The sequence below is a fragment of the Haliaeetus albicilla genome, chromosome 2 (assembly GCF_947461875.1).
Source record: "Haliaeetus albicilla chromosome 2, bHalAlb1.1, whole genome shotgun sequence".
Lineage (NCBI taxonomy): Eukaryota > Metazoa > Chordata > Aves > Accipitriformes > Accipitridae > Haliaeetus > Haliaeetus albicilla.
This window is the reverse complement of record NC_091484.1, coordinates 10114617-10130525: the sequence shown is the minus strand read 5'-3', so window position 1 is coordinate 10130525 and position 15909 is coordinate 10114617. Positions and strand designations below refer to the sequence as shown.

The window sequence follows — 15909 nt, the reverse complement described above, 5'->3', positions numbered from 1 at the left end:
TTTTTTTATGCACTCTGCAGAAAAGCTCGAGGATTTTGCAAGCACAGAAGGCTGAGCTATTTTCCAGCCTGAGCAGGGAATGCTCTCCCCCGCAGGCGTGGGCTGCTCTAGAGGAAAGCCTCCCTCTGCAGCTACTGGTTTGCAGCAGTGGCCGTGCTGGAGCTGCACTGCCATGCCAGTCCCTGACAGGGCTCCTCTTGGCACCCTGCCGGCACAGCCCACGCAAAAGGGGGTTTGCTCCCAGCTCTTCTTTTTGCAGCTGGCTCCGGTGAGGGGGACCCACGCACACACCCTGGACATGGGCTAGAGGCTTCCCTGCCCTTCTCATTTTTCCTGTGTAAGGGCAACCCCAAATTTCTACGTGCGCCTCCATCTCCTCCAGCCCCTGCCCAGCCCAGCCCCCGCAGGCGTGATGCAGGCAATGAACCCCTTACAGCTGGGCGATCCATGGAGGAACACAGCCATAGGGATCCCCCCAAACTGAGGTCAGGGACTCCCACTAGAGCACAGCCAGGAGCGAGAGGCTCCCACCCTTGCTCCTGCAAGCCCAGGGGGATGCAAGGCCGTCATCCCCGGGTGGGTGGCAGCAGCTGGAAGGAGCCTGCCACCCTGCAGGCTCCAGCCGAACACCGTGGGTGGGAGGAAGCTTCCCAGAAGATGGAGAGCTAAATAAAGGCAAGGCCTGGAACAACCCAGGGCTGCCAGCTATTTATTCTAGCATGCCTGTATGCTGCATGAAAGATATTTTAAAGCTGCTGCAAGGAAGCTTGTCTGTCTGCCTGGGTTTGTTGATCAAAAAATCTAATTACTAACCCTCATCACCGTCATTTCCGAGCCCTGCACCAGCTTCAGCCAAGTATCTTCCTAAACCCACCTGCCCGAAAGCAGCCAGCCCCTCCATCAGTACTACACTGAAGCAAATGCTTGGAAAAAAGGCTTTAGCATATACACAGTAGTAAAAGCTCAGGGAGCATCCCTATCCTACACTCAATTTTACTTCTGGCCAGCCCTAATGAGAAATTTCTAATCAGCCTTCAGCATCCAGGGCTCACCCTTTGCCACTCATTAACTCTCATAAGCACTTACCGCTCTGGGCTTACAGATCTCACCTCCTATTAAAAAAAAAAAAAGCACATGCCAACCTCATATAAAAAAGCAACCACTGCAGTCTTTGTTCTTGAATATGTATTTTTTACTGAAAAAATCATTCATAAATTAACAAATACAAAAATGTACAAACACATGGGTAAATAAATGTAATGACACAAAGGATTGCTTTGCTGAGAAGTGTGTGTGTGTTTTAAAACACTAGTCTTCAGTGCAAAAATGTCCCCCGGCACCTCTTAAAAACATAACAGTAAGCTCAAAAGCCATGATGATGGAAATCTACTTTAAAGTTTAAAGCCACTTCTGATGGTGAGCAACCCAAAGCACATGGCTGTTGCTCAGATAGTACCTCCCTTAAAGAAGCAGAGCTTTACAGATAATTAACTGTCAATAAATAGTTTTGCATTTAAAAAAAATCAGCATCAAACAGGACCTGCCCTCCAGCAGGGCGGACTAACGGTGTTGACATGGAAGGGGCGAACAAGTGGCCTTGTTGAATTTCAGCTGCCAGAATATGTACAGGTTCTCCTTAATATGAGAATTTTTACACCATAACAGCACATGCGCTTGACAGTATGTTTTTAACAGTTACATTTACTATACAGTATTTGACATAGCTGCTAAGATTAACAGTGCACATTTTCAGATATTCCACATTTTAAAAAGGGAAAAAAATTTCAACGTGATTAGAACAAAGGAACTATGAAGAGGGGTGCTGCTGGGGGGGGGGGGGGGTGGACCCTTTTGTGCCAACCATAGAGTGCATTTCTGAACAGAGGTAACGACTTTTTGTTCAACACAAGGTGCGATGGGTGTCAGGTACACATCGAAGGCTGAGGATCCCGACTAAGGTAGTTTAACACCTACTCACACACACATGCATGATTCCTGGGGTAGTGAACTTGGACTAGTTGAAATACATTCCTTGTTTGAAGCACCATTAAACAAAGACAGATTTCTAGCAAGGTCTCAAGATGAAAGAAAAGAGGGGCAGGGCAACACAGGTTCAGCATCTGAAAAGGGTCCACACGAATTAGAGATCGAGATACAGAAGCAAAAGTCTTTATTGCTATATGCGCCGTAAAAAGCAAATCCTCACCTCTGCCTATAAATAACCCAGTTGAATCCCCTTGGAAAGCGAGTTTAAAGCACATGTAAGTTCAACGACTTTAAACCTAAGTTACAAACTTATCAGCGCTTTTCAAGGGCAGGCTCGCTGTCCTCTCATACCGGCCGATAAGATCTACACAAGAACTCGTGTTTTCTAAACTAACGTTTTCTGGATACAGGTTAGGAATGCCCTGGGCAGTCACACCCACAACAGATGTGTATGGGGATCATATGTCCACGGAACCAAGAAAACAATGTAAACCATGAGAAGTTAAGGAAACTGAAGGCAAACAACGCAATAAAAAGAAAGTTAAAGTACTTCAGAGGTTAAGTACCCACCATTGTTATGTATAAATACAAATTAAAAAGCAACCCCCAATGTATTTATTTTTAAGTCGGAGTAAAAGTGACTGTGTTGGTGCTGCGTAAGGACTGGATTGAGTGTCAGTGGGGAGGAGAGCCCAGCGCCCAGCCTGCCCACAGCAGCTGTGGGGAAGGGGCACTCCAGTTTGGATGGGGTGTTGGACCAAGCTCTCTGGTTCCCAGTCCTCATGTTTTCATGAGCTTGATTCACGCGTCCTTCATTTCTCTCACTAACCTGTGACAACCTGCCCCACCAGCTGTGCCTGTGCAAGTGCTGCCAAGTGCCAACGGTGATAATGAAGTGCACTACCCGGCTCTGACAACACTTCAGTGTGCTGCTAGATTTACACAATAAATACAACTAAAACAACCTCCCAAACTGTACCATCACATTATAGGAGTGACGGCAGGGTGCTGCCGGTCCAGGGCGGGCTTGGTGCGGCCAGCTGCCCCATCCCAAGGGCAGCACGTGGGCAGGACTGATGCGAGTTCTTGAGCAATCTGCCAAGCTCACGCTTGTCATCAGTGGGATAGAGAGCAACAGGAAAGGGATTTTATTCCATATGGCTTTTGGATTCATTTGCACATCATGTTGCAAAAGTGACAGAAAGGGGAGTTTTTTCATAAATATTCCCATTTCCTCACTCTCCCTGGAAAATGCCACCCCTGTGGTTCCTGGAATGAGCGATGATACAGCTGTATTTCTCAACCACTACATTGGAAAGTTCAGGGCCCTGTCCCACAGACATTCCTGCATATGCACAGCTTAAATCATGCAAGCAGTCTCACTGGCTTAAAAGGGAACACCTTGCACAAGTACAGTGATGCACACACAAGTGTTTACAGAATTCAGGACTAAAATGAGTGACTGTATGTAAACGTCTAGCTTGGACTTGAGCCATAGGAGAAAAATAAAAAGGGGCAATTTACACAGCATATTTACACTTACACTTCTTTAAGAAGCGAATCTGTTGTATATACTTCAAGCAGGTCATTTAAAAAACTGCACAGACATAGAAGAACGGTATCAGAAGTCATTTGATCTCCCACCAGGGCAGTTGCCGACTGAATCGCTCCCGACGTTCGCCGTCGAGAAGCAAGAGTCCCTCAGCTGAGCTGCTTCCCAGAGGAGAAAGCGCATCCGAGGCGAGTCCCAGTGCCAGAGATTGCTGGAGGAGGAATGTGGAGACAAGAGCAGCAGGTCGAACCATTGTCCTGAAACCCAGAAAGCAAGTGGCAGAAAAAAGAAAGAGACTGCTGAGCTCACTGCACGAGTATCGGGCTGGATTGGTACAGCTAGGGCAATTTGTGCGTGCACTTTCAGCCTTATTCTCCAAAATACTGTGATCCTTCATTAGACAAAGTGTTGCTTGTCCTCGATAACCCTTGGAAAAGAAAGTCTAGCGTGATGCTTTCTTGGTGAAGGGCAGAGCAAAGTTATTTTTTCCTCTTAATATTCGGTCACCAGAGCCAGCTCCGGTGTCAGGTTAACAGTGATGTTCTTATACAAGGCGTCATACGTGACGTTTGGAAAGTAGTTCAAGTTATTGAGGCCGTCCAGGGCTTGCCTTTCTTTCGACTTCCTCAGCAAGGCATACCTGTGCAATGAGAACCAGAGGCCAGAGTCACTTCCACATATCCCACAGAGTTCTGCAAAGTCCTCCCAATGCTACTAAAACACCTTAAATGGTGAGTCCCAGCAGCAGCTACAAAACAAGGAACTTTTGAACACTTAATAAAGATAACCATCACATTTTCTATATTCTATATTGGTAAATATCCCAAACTTTAGAAAATTACAGTCCATCACCTGATGAAGAGCAAAATGCTCTCTGTGCCACCAGCAAGCACTCAGCTGTCAAAAAAACCCTGTAACTCCTGCCTGAAGCCTGCAAGACCCATTCCCAGGAGGCTGTTGAGCTCAGGGGTTCCTGCCAAGCCCTCACCAGTCAAAACATCCCAGAGAAAAGCAGATGATGGGTGGTGTGGTCCTTTCCATTTTTAAGAAACTAGACCACAAAAAAGAGCAGAACTAAATGGTTTTAGTCCGAAGGCTGGGGGATAAGGAAGTAGAACTGTAAAAATGATGGTTTGGGGAAGGAAATGGCAGGTGGTGCACAAAAATAGCCTCAATCAAATTTAGGGGCAGCATGATAAGATCTAACATGTAAGGGTGGGAGGGAAAAAAATGAAATAAGCAGAAACATCTCAGCAGGACAGGACACTGACTTTCTGCCCCACAGTGCTGGGGGCCTGGCAGCACCAGGGTGAGTGGGAGCTGAGCTGAGACCTGGGGACAGAAAAAACACGAGGGAAGGGACGTGCTGGGAGGAAGATGCTGGGTGAGAGCAAAGAGAAAAGGGCCAAAGCTGGTTTCAAAGAGGTCACAGCATCAGAACATGGGCAGGACACTTAGTGTCTTGACAAACACTTTCCTTCTCCACAGTGAGAAGTGTTGGGTCCCCCTGCTCCCTGCTTGGGTGGGAGAAGCAGCAGGGCTTTCAGATAGCAGCAGTTAGTACTTGCCTGTGGGTAAATGCAGAGCAGAGGGAAGCAGAGGCAGGACACAGAGCAAATCTATTGCTAAGCCTCGCCTAGGCTGGAGTCAGGCTCCAGACACAGCAGTGGAGGCAGGAGCGCTCAGCAGCACAGGTACCAGCCTCACTGGGGTGAACCACTGCCTTGCCCGTCTTCACTGCAGATCCCCCCCCCCCCCCCCCGCAGCACTGACCCACAGCTCCTGCTGACAGTGAACCAGGGCTCCTGGCTGGGGCCAGGAGGAGACCAGGGAAGCATTAGGAACAAGAGCTCAATCCCACTGCACTGCCAGCCTTCCACACTTCAAGGGTTTAACTAAATATGGCTTTTGAAGCCAAAACCAACTTTTTTTTTCAAGAATGGAACAAAAGAAGCATCTCTTACTGGCTGCATTCTGTCTGGCAGGTTAATGAAAGCTAGAGCTAAAGATGGCATAACCTCAAACGGAAACTCCCCCAAAAATCAGTCTTCTGTAAAAAGAGGACCAGCAGATAGCTCAAATGGTATCTGCAACATAAACCCTCCTTACTGCCTTTTCTGCCAGCAGTGGCCAGGAGCCCTTCTGCAGAACAGAGCTTGCACTGTCCAGCAGCTCATCACTTATAAGTGTTAATTCCTGCAGTTGTTTGTGAAAAAGGTATTTCTCCAGTTTTCTGTTGCATAGTTTTCAGAGGACTCAAACTCCACCAAGGTCCCCAGGCAAAAGCATTCAACCAACCTTCGTACTCTCTGACACAACCCTGGCTCCTGGACAGCTCCAGGGAGAATTTAGCTTTTTGAGAAAAAAAAAAAAGACAAAATGTTCATGCAGTACTTGTGCTCCTTAGGTACAGGGCACAGTTACTGCTCGTGATGGATTTCCAAAGTCTCACAAAAGAACAAACCCTGAATTCAGGGGCTCTGTACATTCACCCTAGTTTGGGACCAAGAGGCAAGAACAGAAGAATGGAGAGGGGTGAGCTGCTCCATCTCAGTGCTGTGGTGGTGGAAGTGTGCTGGAGCTGTTGCCATCTCCTTGTTTGCACATACCGTCACAGGATGAAACCAGTGCTAGTATCACTCTCCGACTCAAACCGCTCAACACTGTCCACTACCAAAGAACAACACCGCAGGGGGACGTTGCTTTTGCAACAGCAACTGCCTTCATAGTGCAAACCCAGGGTGTTGCTACTGGACTTTGTTAGTGTTCCCAGGGATACCTGATGCTTCAGCAGCCACACATCGGGAGAGTCCCTGCTGTCTTTTGCAGGCTGAGCAATGCCTCCTTCAACACTTAGATCAGGCTCTTCTAGAAACACAGAAGCTTCTCTGACATCTGGCATTAGCCACCCCTTTTGGAACATCCCCCTGGAGACACAGTACAGGCCCCCAGCCTGCTGCACTGACAACCCTCTCTTTTGGGTGGCATCCAAGCAGCTACAACCACAAAGCAAGGACCCCTTATCATAGGGATGCAGGGTATAAAACATAGGGATGGAGGAATTCAGGCAGTGCTCTGCCTCCATCTCCCCACAGTTAGTTTCCTTCATGAGTTAAGGCTGTTACTGCCCTCAGAAAGCTGCATGGAGCCTTGTACATGGTACAGACTTGTAAAGAGCTTTGGAATTCTTAAAAAAAAAAATTACTTGCCTTCCTAGGAACTGCACTTCTCCCCGATGATGGTGGGGAATTGATTTGTATTTCCCTGTGTCTCCTTCTGGTCGAGTCACTGAGTAGCCTGCGTACTGCACTCTGCATTAGAAAGGGAAGAAATAAAACAAACAAAAAAAATTTCAATTACTGCATTTGCTGTGCTGTCAGCACTTGCCAGGGCTGCCCAGTTAGTTCGCTTGGGGCTCCGACAGCAGCTTTGCCTTTCCACCCAGCAGATAAGCTATGCAAACCTACCCACTCCAGCCTGGGCTCTGGGCACGTCACACAGCATTTGGCACCTCAAGGCTTCAGCTCAGCCGAGACCAGTTTGAGCTCAGCAGCATGCGATATTGCACACAGAGCCAATAATCTCCCAACCAGCACTTCTCTGTTTGCTTTCAACCCATTGCCTGCAAAGGCTGGAGCGGCCCCCATTTCCACTGAGCCACCACAGCCAGGCTGGCTCTTCCCCAGCCCGGGTGAAATGGGCACAGCAAGCCCAGCGCTGGCTGCAGAGGTGACAACACCTCCCCCCCTGCAGCACATGCAAAGCTTGGCTCGCAGAACCACCATCAGAAGCAGAGTTCAGGGATGCTGGCTGAGCTGAGCCCATACCTGTTCCAGAGATCATCGTCTTCGCCGCCCCAGCCCCAGAAGGCATTAGGGAAACCGTTGATCTTCTGAAACTGCTCGACAGTCAGGCCACTCACCCCACCAAAGAACTCATTGTAAGGGAGCCTAAGTGGAGAAAAGGGGTTAAGGCAGAGCCCACCAGCGCTGCAGCTCTCCCACCTGCCATGGGGAAAGCCTGAGCTGTGAGGATGCTTTCTGCTATTTCCCTCTCATGTTCACTTTGCACAAAGCCTGAGAAGCAAATCGAGATTCATCTTCTGCCTTTTAAAAAAAAAAAAATCTAACACTGCCTCCTTAGCTATTATGGTAGTGGGGAGGAAGAACAGTGCTTACAGATACATGTACTTATCCAGCTTGGCTGCAAAGTGCCTCGGCATCTGTCCGCACCCATAATAGTTACGGTCATTTTCTGGTATGTGGTCCACATCATGAAAGATGAGACAGTCCCAGTCCAAGTCCTTCATTGCTTCCCGAAAGCCAACATTGAAGAGCATGGCACGGTTAAAGGGTTGGTTTCCAGCCTAGGAGGGAGAAAGTTCCTTCTCAAGGGGAGCCCCATGCAGCTCGTGCTCCACACGTGCATTCTCAGTCTTGTCTAGAAAACTGCGGAGGGCAACCAGCTCCCACATCAGTGCCACAAAAGGAAGTTATGTATTGGAACAGACAGACTGGCAAGATCAGACAAGACTTAAATATTCAATTTACTGTGCAGGAGCAAAAATAAGGATGCTAAAGTCTTACTCAGACACTTAAAAAACAAAACAATTTTCATCAGTCTTTTTAAGATAGAGCTAAATATGGAGGTACATTTACTGGGTAGATGAAGTCAGATAGCTTAAGTGACAGGTTCACATACACATCAAATGACAGTCTTATGTTCTACATTCATGAAAGTCTTCCAGATAGTGCCCAGACAAGAAACACATAACTCTGCTCAGGCCATTCCTGTGCCTAGGGCACGCTCCCCAGAACTACTAGAGATAAACAAAATAACACAGCATTATTTAAACTGCAATACCTGGTTCAAAGTTGACTTTTTTTAAAGCCTTGAATCTCTACTTTATTTTTTAGATAAAAACAGTCATTTTGGAGCACATGTCTTAGCTGTGCCACTTTTAGGCAGAATAGGGGAACCTACACATTGCAACGTGAACCCTAATCCTGCCAAAGGTTAAATGGTGTCATCTGGCAGGTAAACTCCTTGGGACACAGCAGAGAGCTACACTTGCAGCTTTGGCAGACACACTTTGAGCGCAGCACATCCATGCCCCAGCGGCTGCCACCCCAACCACCCCAGGGCTCACTCACTTGTTCCACAACATAAAAGGCGAACTGTAAACGTTGCCGCTGCAGCATGGGAATAAGGTGTCTGAAGAGGACAGGAAGATGCTCGTATCTATTGCGGAATGGGATCAGGATCGCCACCTGACAAGGAGAGGACATGGCTCTTACCGCACTGCACCAGCAGCTCCTGCTACCAACCAACCCCCAGGCTGGGCAGCAGGACTGGCTGGTATGGCATTATAGGAGGAAGAGCACCAAACATGGTGTCTCAGCTCTCCCACATAGGGCTGAAACCCTTCCAACACACACAATGTGGATTTCGTATTTACTTTTTGGGGAATTGTTGCTTTGGGGAAATTCAACGTAACCTCGAGCAGGAGGGAGACCCACAGCCCACCTCCACTGATTCTGCCCAGCGCTGGGGACAGCAGGAGTGGGGCCAGGCAACTGCTACCACACTGCCCTAAGCCATCTCCCTCTGGGGATGGGAGTCCCCAGCAGTGCCACCTTGCCTCTCTGGGTCACATCCTACCCCAGACAGGGCTGTGGGGGGCTCAGCAGTGGGGAAGCAGGCAGGCGAGCTCACTGCCCGACTCCTTAGCAGTCCCTGCAGAAACTCAGAGCTGACTCAAGCATCACTAAAACGGCCCTCGAGTTCAGCATTTCTTCCCCAGACGCTGCAGCCCCACACTTTGGAGATCCTTATATTCATTACTCTGGAGCTGCAGCACATCAGAAACGTTCCCGTTAATGTCTTCCCACCACCCGCCTGGGACTCTCCATCCCCCCACACTCGGCAAAGGACACAGGGCTGCCCAGCTCCCCGGTTACCTTCCAGCGAGGCAGGCAGTCGCTCGGCTTCCAGTGGCCTCCCAGCTTGATGGAAGGGTCTTTTGCGAAGAACTGGTGGATATCCTCCATTGTAATCTCGCTCATATTTACATCAATGGGGCCCTCTGCGGAGGCAGTGGGGAGAAGCAGAAGAGCGGGTCAGGAACTGCTGTGGTCCTGGGGCAGCTCGGGGCAGTGCTCTGCTGCATCCCTGCCCACTGTCCCCAGTGCTGCACACAGGCAGTCCTTTCTTTTCCCCAAACACCAACAAAACTGATTAAGAAACACTGCTGGCATGACTTGTAACACCTCCATCTCCTCAGCAGCTGGGCTCAGTTCAGCCTTTGTGGCCACTGTGGGATGTGGCTCTCCATCAGACACCCACACGATCTGGGGCACCCCTCTATTCCTCTATACAGGTTTCCAGCAGACACAAAACCCCACACCTCAGCAGAGAGCTGTTTCCCCCTTTTAGGAAACACTTACCCCCCAAAGCCCAATTTTCCACTGCCCAATTTTCTTTGGTGGAAGCACTTCTCCCTGCTGCAGCTCCCTTGGCGGGGGGGGTCCAGCCTGTCTCCCACACCAGCCCCTGCCCAGCTGTACCCAGCACAGCTCGGGGCTGGGACCCACCACTTCCTTCCCCTGGAAAAGGGCTGGCCGAGCCTTTTCACCGGCTCCCAGCACACAATCCCGCTTTTGTTTGTGTTTGCCAAGCGATGGGCTCCTGCTTCAGCAGGGAGACATGCCTCCAACATAGAAGGGATTAAGTTGTGTGAGTGGGTAAACAATGATTTCCCAGGAGGCGATGAACAGCACTCCCATTCATCCCCAGGTGCCTGGCAGGGAAAGGTGCAATGCTGGTGAGCCAGGGAACACCACAATGTGCCCTCCAAAGCCATGGGGAGGAGGAGAGGGGCACAGGGCCATCGGGATGCTACTCACTCATAGAAGGGAGCCTCTGAGGACAGGTGTGGTTGGGGAAGTAGGTAAAGTCTTCAGGAAGAAACGTTGTGGCTTGCAGAAAGGTGTCATTGTGGTTTAGATCAAGAGGATAATCTGGGGAATGGGAAAAAAAAAAAGGAGAGAGAAAAGTTTACAGTTGAGCTGCAGGTCTTTGTTGTTTCCAGCCACCTCCCAGTGCCACTGAGACCAGACTCCAAAGCCACCCATGGCTGAGGATGTCCCAAACAGGATGGGGGTGTCCCCATGCGGCATGAGCCATAGACTTGCAACCCAGCTGGGTGCTCATCCCCATCCTGGGGCAGGTGGCCGCAGAAGCCCTGGCTGCCTTCAACAACGCCACACCAAAGAAACCTTCACGTTTTCCAGCCAAAGGAAGAATTTTGAGTGGCACCTTTAGGTATCACAAACAGCTCAAAGCAAAGGAGCACATGGCGCTTGGAAGGAAAAGCTACTTAGCACTTTGTTCTTGAAGGACCACAGCACAGCAAGAGGGGCCATGCTCCGCCAGCGGGTCCTTTCCTAATGGGCTCAGAGGGGGAAGTCCCCAGGCGGGTCCCAATGCCAGCAAGGATTGCCAGTGCAGCAGCCTGCAAAGGGAAGTCCTGCTTCTTGTCCTCCTTGAAGGATCAATAAAAACTATCACGTTACATGCAGCCTTTCCTCTAGTTTGCATCATGCAAGAGCAGAGGAGCCCCCATGCCCCAACAGTCACAGCAGTGCCCACCACAGCTCATTTCTCCAGCCGCCCCCATTCCCCTGCACCCTTTTACCTCCTGGGTAAAACCCCTCCAGCCTGCTACACCTGTAAAAACCTCCTTAAAACATCTACATAACCATGCACTTCTGCTTTCTACAGTAAAGTCATCTTCAGCCAAGCATGACCTTTATTTTAGGCACTAGAAAAAGTTCCCTGCCTGTAGTAAGGCATCAGCTGCTACAGGAAGATGCTGCCTCTCCACTTTCTCCGAGCATCAAATGTTTAGCAGAGGGTTGGCCTTTTGGTCCCAGAGCACCAGCACCAACCTTACACCCTAGAGGTCCTGGAAAGTGGCCATTTAGGGCTGAGCCACCCAGTCCCATCGCAGGCAGCTCCCAGGACTACCAGGACAAGGAGGAGGTCTCATCCTTTCCAATTACCTTATGCATGGGCATTCCTGCAGGTTAGCTGCAGAAGCACGCCATGGAGCTGACATTCACCATGCTGATTCAAAGCAAGAGCAGCCCTGATTTCTTATGAGCACAGTACAAACCAGCTGGTGTTCAGGCACCCAGGGACAAAAGAAGGTCTAGTGTCCCACCTTCCACCCCCCAAAAACTGCCCAAGCAGCTCTGCAAAGCCTTGGACACAAAGGTTGCAGGTGATCCATCAGCAAAGTCAATTTACAGTAAGTAGCCAGATTTAAGTTATTTTACTGAACCCAGTATGAAATTCAGATTTTTTTTTTTAACCAGCAGCTATAACCTTTCAAATTAAGTATACATTTAGTTGCAAGAACATATTGATTGCAAAAAAGGTTTCACACATCTTATCCTAAGAGCAATTTAATAAACCCAGAATTACAGCGTAGCAAAGTGCATGAATCTGCTAAGATTAAGAGTTAAGAATTTAAGTCATATTTAAGGATAGGGACATTTAAGTAATTGCATAGGCACAATATATTCTGCATAGCAGAAAGGCTGCATCTAATAACCACATTAATGATATATCAAGAAAAAATAATCTAGTGACAATTTAATCTTTCAGAGCAAAGCAGGGAGGGTTGCCTTTACCTACAAGGTCAAACTCTTTCATTTAAATCAATTGGGACAAGTCATTGGTGGCCTGATATTTCAGCTTGCTTTATTGTGCTAGTACCTACCATCACATCATTAATACTGTTTACCTGCCCAAATAAGTGGTACTCAAACTATCTCAGACTCAAGACGGACCTGTAAACAGAACCTAAGGACTTTTCAAGTATGATAGATATTATTTTGGATGTTCAATACTGCTCTAAATTTTGATAACCAGATTCCCATTAAACTCCTATCACCAGAGTGCACACTTAATACTTAGTCCAGCTGACAATGCATAGTGAAGCTCAACTCCCCTTTGCACGAAGTGCTGCCTGTTTTGCTTGCAGAAGCACAGAATGGACCCTTCTTGGCTCACCAAACAGGAAACCTGTTATCGCATCTATTAGCAAATGCTGAAAAAGTTATAAATTACTTCCCCATTTTAATACAACACAAAAAAAGCTAAGGGCAAAGAATAAATGCAGATGGATGGGGACAAACACACTGTGCTTGCAGCAGACCACCCTGTGCTTGGTGACCTTGCTGTTCAAGGTGGGAGATTGCATTTTTTAAGGAATTTGCCCAGAAATTAAAGCCCCAGATCCCAGGAGAACACACACAAGACAGCACTGCACAAAGAACTGCTGCCCTCCCAGCCCCTTGCTGGGGCATGTGATGTGTGGGAGAGGCTGCAGCTCAGAAAGCATCAGCAGCCTCCTACTTCCCAGCGCTCCCATGCAGCTGGAGCAGGGGCAACCAGAGAGGGGTCACAGGGTCTTCTACTACCCCAAATTAGTTTGTGACCTGTGCCAGCTCACCCCCCAGCAGCAGCATCCCTGCCCCTGCTCTGCCTGCCTCTCCTGGGAAGAGGGGAGGGGATGCAGGACGCGACACCCATTGCTGCCTGCGGGATAGGACAGGGACAGGAGAGCCCGGGAGCTGCTCCCAGCAGCTCTGAGTCACAACTGGGACAGTCAAGGCCTTTGCTGGGTCCCTCCTTGCAGCTGCGTGAGGTGGGTTTGCTGTCCTGGCCATCACACTGATGCAGCAGTGTGGGGAGGATGCACTAACCAGGCAGTGCCACCCACCCAGATCTCACCAAGGTGCCCAAAAACAGAGTCGAGGAGGGAAGATACTGATCCCAGCGTTAATATAATCCTTGCGGCCACAGCACCACACGCCTTCCAGATGCCACTGCCATCCGTCATGCACCTGCTTTGACCTGCCTGCCAGCGAAGGTCGCCCAAGGACGGTGCACAGCACTTGCATATGTTAAAAGCACCCTTGCGGACAGAGGTCTTGGGGCAGGAGGGGTATCGACCCACGCCTGCGGAGCTGGGATGGACTTGATGCCCGAGCAAAGCCAGTTATTTTGGTAGCAGCACTACCGGTATTGCCGACGCTAAAGCGATAACCATTTCCCTTGTCTGCTGCAGGAGCGCGCAGCAGATTTTCGGAGGGCTCAGAGCCCTGGGAGCAAGGATCGCAGCGGGACAGAGGCTTGCATCGCCACAAGCAGCAGCGGATCCATTCCTCTCCGGGGATCAGCTACTTCCTCACCCTGCGTCTGCTTTACTCGATGTTTCCAGTCTTAAAAATAGCCTGGGCTGGCAGCCCTGGCCAGCTTTGGTGGGGAGAGGAGGTGACCTGGGGCATCAATCTCTTGTGCAAGTTGCTAATTCCCCTCCCATGCCCATTCCCGGTCAGAGTATAGCCAAACTGGTGGCCGCACCACCCGCTCCTCAGCGGGCTGGGAGGCAAGGACACAGCTTGTATTTTTTATTAATAAGGAAATAATCTTGCCTTGTAAAACGATCAGCCCCCGCTGATGAACCCTTGCAGAGGAGCCGAGCGGAGCTCCCCAGCACCGCTGCAGCCCGAGGCCAACCACACCAGCGTGAGGCACCAGTGACATGTCAAGAGGGAAGGTACATGCTCGGTGTCACACCAGCCCAAAGGCAACGCCTCATCCTGGCTCACACACAGCCACGTGCGTTTATGCTTCGCTGTACCATATTTACACCAAAACTTGCAACCCTGTTATCAGCTTTATATTATGGATGATGAACAGCCTGGGAGTGGGAGCCTGTGACTCTGCTGCCTGCGTTCTGCCCAAAGTTCAATATATTATTTGTGGCAGATCTCCAGCCAAGTCATCTCAGTTCATCCTTGCATGGGAAGAGTGAAGCTTATGAGCACAGGCTCCTCCACGTGCACAGAGCCAGGGCTCTGCGCACACATGTGCCTGGGAAGTCATTTTTTTTAAATATGAAACCTGATCCTTGCACTGAATTTGAAAGCATTTACTTTCACACTGGTTGAAGCTAAGAAGTTGAATTCCTGGAAAGCAAAAAGGTTTTTGGCTCAACATCCCATCATTTGAGACCTTTCATGATTTTCACCCCTTATAAAAGTTTGAAGCATTTGAGTTTTTTATATATATAAAAAAAGAATATAATTTTGATATATATAGTGTACATATATACGCAGTAATTCTATATATAATAACGTATTTTATGTTATACATAATATTATTTATATATATAAAAAGTAGAAAGAAGCCAATTAATCAGTGTTCCCACCCTGCATTTACCAGCATAAATTAATTCCTTCAAGCGAGAGTGGTTCAGGTCAACTCAATTTCCAATGGAAATGGAACCCTTGATCAAAATGACAATTATTCAAGAAATACCTGAGTCGTTCACACTGCTGTTCCTCTTGGCATAGGCACTGCGGACGACCTGCTCGTACACCTGAGCTCCTATTGTTCGCATGTTTTCACGAATCATGATGCCTTGGGCTTGCATCATGAAGAGGTAGGTGTTCACTGCAAGGGAGAAAAAAAAAAAGGAATATTTCCATGAGCACCAGCTTTTGTGGGAAAGAGAAATAGGAGTCTTTTGGAACCATTCCCAGCCTTCTGCTTGGTTTCAGCTCCCTCCTGCCAGGAGGATCCCTGGGTCACACGTGCCTCAGTTGCCCGACAGGAGCTGGGAAGGGCACAGAGTCGGGAAGCGGAGGCGTAAGGCACGTTTGGAGATCTGGCTTGTTAATACAGGGGGAGCGCACCCAGCTAGACCTGACAATGCAGACTGTAATGCAGCATTGCAGCTTAAACAACAGTACCTTTTGCTGCTTAAGTAGGGAGGTTTAATTAGGAAATATCACTGTAACAGGAAACCAAGCTGCATACCTGGAGAAGGGCATTTGTTCCTAGACTGCACCACCAAAGGTTGACACTTGCTTGGCAGAGGTACCTCAGTGGGCACCACAAAAAAAAAATCCCACTGCCAGTCTCTGAGCCCACCGGCAATCTGTACATCCCAGAACGGGCAGCATTTTGCAGCACAAGCCCCCTGGGTCCTCAGGGCCAGCCCCCCCCAGCCACGTTTCTTCCCCCTTCCCCTTTCCCACTGACCCCATGCCCTGGCACTGCTCAGGCTGAGCCTGCTTAGGTTTTGGTTTAAGCTGACACCTGGCGCTGGCAGGGACGAGCCCCAAAGCAAAAAGCAGCGGGCACAGCCCCGCATCACCAGCAGTGCCCGCAGGACGGCCACCCGTGGGGACGGCAGGACGGCCACCATGCATGCCACAGCACCCCTCTGCATTGCAGTGCCAGCCACGGACAGCCCCTCTACAGCTAAGTTTTAAGCTTAAGAATGAAGGGGG

The 15909-nt window shown here is 49.3% G+C and overlaps 1 protein-coding gene across 2 annotated transcripts in view; it reads right to left on the bottom strand.

Moving 5' to 3' along the window:
- Nucleotides 1-1170: 1170 nt before the first annotated feature.
- Nucleotides 1171-15909, bottom strand: part of B4GALT5 (beta-1,4-galactosyltransferase 5) — a 39729-nt gene continuing 24990 nt past the window's right edge. For both annotated transcript variants that reach the window (XM_069805628.1, XM_069805635.1), the window contains exons 2-9: nucleotides 14933-15067; nucleotides 10444-10557; nucleotides 9499-9623; nucleotides 8692-8808; nucleotides 7717-7904; nucleotides 7366-7488; nucleotides 6748-6849; nucleotides 1171-4178 (exon numbers count right to left, since the gene is read on the bottom strand). In XM_069805628.1, the coding sequence (XP_069661729.1) occupies nucleotides 4031-4178; nucleotides 6748-6849; nucleotides 7366-7488; nucleotides 7717-7904; nucleotides 8692-8808; nucleotides 9499-9623; nucleotides 10444-10557; nucleotides 14933-15067 (1052 nt within the window). In that variant the 3' untranslated portion in view covers nucleotides 1171-4030. The remainder of the gene's footprint in view (nucleotides 4179-6747; nucleotides 6850-7365; nucleotides 7489-7716; nucleotides 7905-8691; nucleotides 8809-9498; nucleotides 9624-10443; nucleotides 10558-14932; nucleotides 15068-15909) is intronic.